The sequence below is a fragment of the Hipposideros armiger genome, unplaced genomic scaffold (genome assembly GCF_001890085.2).
Source record: "Hipposideros armiger isolate ML-2016 unplaced genomic scaffold, ASM189008v1 scaffold_137, whole genome shotgun sequence".
NCBI classification, from domain to species: domain Eukaryota; kingdom Metazoa; phylum Chordata; class Mammalia; order Chiroptera; family Hipposideridae; genus Hipposideros; species Hipposideros armiger.
The window spans coordinates 3,007,009-3,009,644 of NW_017731487.1; the positions used below are offsets into that span (position 1 = coordinate 3,007,009).

At 42.4% G+C, this 2,636-nt stretch overlaps 1 protein-coding gene across 3 annotated transcripts in view; it reads left to right on the forward strand.

The window, feature by feature from the left end:
* ITGB1BP1 (integrin subunit beta 1 binding protein 1) overlaps positions 1-2,636 on the forward strand; it is a 9,179-nt gene that overhangs the window by 2,012 nt on the left and 4,531 nt on the right. For 2 of the 3 annotated variants that reach the window (XM_019650036.1, XM_019650038.1), the window contains exons 2-3: positions 716-818; positions 1,714-1,792. In XM_019650036.1, coding sequence (XP_019505581.1) covers positions 747-818; positions 1,714-1,792 — 151 coding nt within the window. In that variant the 5' untranslated portion in view covers positions 716-746. Of the gene's footprint in view, positions 1-100; positions 261-715; positions 819-1,713; positions 1,793-2,636 lie in introns of those variants that run through there. The other variant, XM_019650037.1, reaches the window with a different exon arrangement.

A 2,636-nucleotide genomic window follows, 5' to 3' on the forward strand; every position in this document is an offset into this window, starting at 1 on the left:
CACCCACCTCCCCACCCCACCCCCGCCCAGCACAGTATTCGGCACAGGTAAGACTCTTAGAAAAAACATCTGGAGCAAACAAATGTGTCCCCAGGTTGCTGTGAGGATAAAATGAAGCAATGAACGAAGTGCTCCTGTCAACGGGCAAGGATAAATCTTGTTTCCAAGGCATTTATTACTTTAAAAAAGGTGTATGTTCGATAGACTGACGCTGGGAAACTTGAGGTCGCCTCCTTCCGCGGCCTTACTGGAGTGAGGAGGTGAGAACTAGCACCTAGCAGTATTTTGATGTCTGCTTTTACCTAAAGATAGTCAGCCCTTCAATAAAAATGCCCATTTCTGAGAGGTATGTATGTCTTCCGTTCTAAGCCCTACCATTTTCAGACTGTGAACCTGAGACAGTAACTTGAATAGGTTAAAGAGAAGTAAGGCGCTTGAAGATCTGAAGAACTAGATGACGTGTCTGCTAATTCTGAGGACAATGCTTTTTACACCTCTAGATATGACAAGGTTTCTGCCCTTTGGTTCTTTGGGCTAGATTTTTATAATTTAAAAAGAATAGTATCCAAATTTTGTGGTCAAAGGAAAATATTTGTTTTAAGCAAGAGGGATACACCAGGGAACTGGAAGGAATTGATGATTTTTATTCCTATTATGCATAAAGTGATTTAAAGTTGCTTTTCTGAGTATAACTGAACACCATCTGTTTTTCTAGGGAGATCCTGTGGACCAAGCTATGGTGAAAAATGTTTCGGAAAGGCAAAAAACGACACAGTAGTAGCAGTTCCCAAAGTAGTGAAATCAGTACTAAGAGCAAGGTAGGGGGATGGAAGTGGGAAGAGAATCATAAAGCAGTGAGAATTGTGTTTCTTCTGATACTGCTTAAAGGATACTAACCATGGCAGGCCTGCTGACATTCTTCAAACTAGGTGTATTTTAACATTCATTTCTTGCACTAGACACACAGTCTGTGCTAGATTGTTTTACTTTGTTTTAGTAGATGTTCTGAAATTCTTAAATCCGCTAACCTAGATGGGACAGGACCTATCTATGAATGGGCTCATTGAAACAAACACTGATTTTGCAAAATTTTACCTGGTAGAAATTGCATGCAGTTAAGGGGCTGAATCACTTGAATTCTTGGGTTTGTGGTGTGTGTGCATAGCTGTAATTCTACACTAACATGTATGAGGCTTTGTATTTTGCTTATCAGTTTTGTTGGATTTATTATTTTTTTTTGCAATTCACATCAATAGTTATACTCTGGTCAGCCAGTCAGTCTGTGTATTTACTACTGCAGGTACTGGTTGGCATAATTACAGAAGCACTGGGGTGGGAATTGGGAGACCTGGCTTAGAGATCTGGGGTATTCACTAGATGTAACCTTGGGAAAATCACTGCACGTCTCTGGGTCTCTCTGTTCATTTACTGAACAGCGTAATACTCCCTGCTTGCTTTCTGCACAGGGCTCTGTGGAGATCATGTGAAAGCAAGGTGTAGATTTTCACATACAATATAAGTATCAGGTATCCTGTGAGGAGACAGAGGTACTGCCTTTGATTCAGACTGAGGGTGCTGGCACCACATTCATCCAGTACTGTTATGGGAAGAGCGGTTGGGATTAAATGTGTAGATTCATCTATAAGTCATTTGAATGTTTGGTAGAGAACTTGCGAGAAGACAGTGCTGCTAATTATGTTTCTTGTTTCTCAGTCTGTAGACTCCAGCCTTGGGGGGCTGTCTCGATCCAGCACTGTGGCCAGCCTCGATACAGATTCCACCAAAAGCTCAGGTACGCAGAGGCTGGATCCTTTCTCGTCTAAGGCTTTTAACTGATGTTGTACCAGGGTGGCACAGCTATTCGAACATCATATAGAGTTCTTGTGTAGCTGGCCTTTCTTTCTCGCCTGTATTTTTGGCAAGAGTTCAGAAATGGCCCCAAATCTGGTGGAATGCGGGGTGGGGGTGTGGAGTGGCTGGTGAAAGCCTCCACCTTGGAGGTTGGCCAGGGCACGTGGACAAATGGGTCTTAACAGGTCCTGGGGCAAAAATATGTGGAAAATCTCGTGGTAACAATTTAGAAGTTTCAAAATAGCTTTTTAAGAAACGGGGTGGCAGAGCGTGAATTCTATTGGAATTGTATTGTTCATGGGGTGCAGAACAATGTCTTGCTGATGAAAAGGATTAAGGAGCCATTTACCCAGAGATACACCAGCTCGTAAACATCAGGAGCACATGGTAATTATGGGTAGCATCTGTCACAGACACTTGAAAACATTTAGGCAGCCACTGGAATAAGTAGCTCTTTAGGAATTAAAAGGTGGCTTCTAACCCACCACCTATCAGCTAGTGTCTAATTGGAAATATACTATATTCGTTTTCTTGTCTAAAATCCTTCCACTGTTCCTTTCAGGATCATAGACCAGTCAGACTGGAAAAGGTAAATGGGAGGCGGGAGAGAACCAGCATATGATGTAAAGAGTATAGTAGGCGTAAAGTCTATTTTTTTTTTAAAGATTTTATTGGGGAATTGGGGGAGGGGAACAGACAAATTGCTGTCCTTTTGTTCTTCAGTCTAGTTGTGGAGGATGTTGCTTCACTGGCCCAAGTTGGCACCATCATTGCGCTCTTCCTGG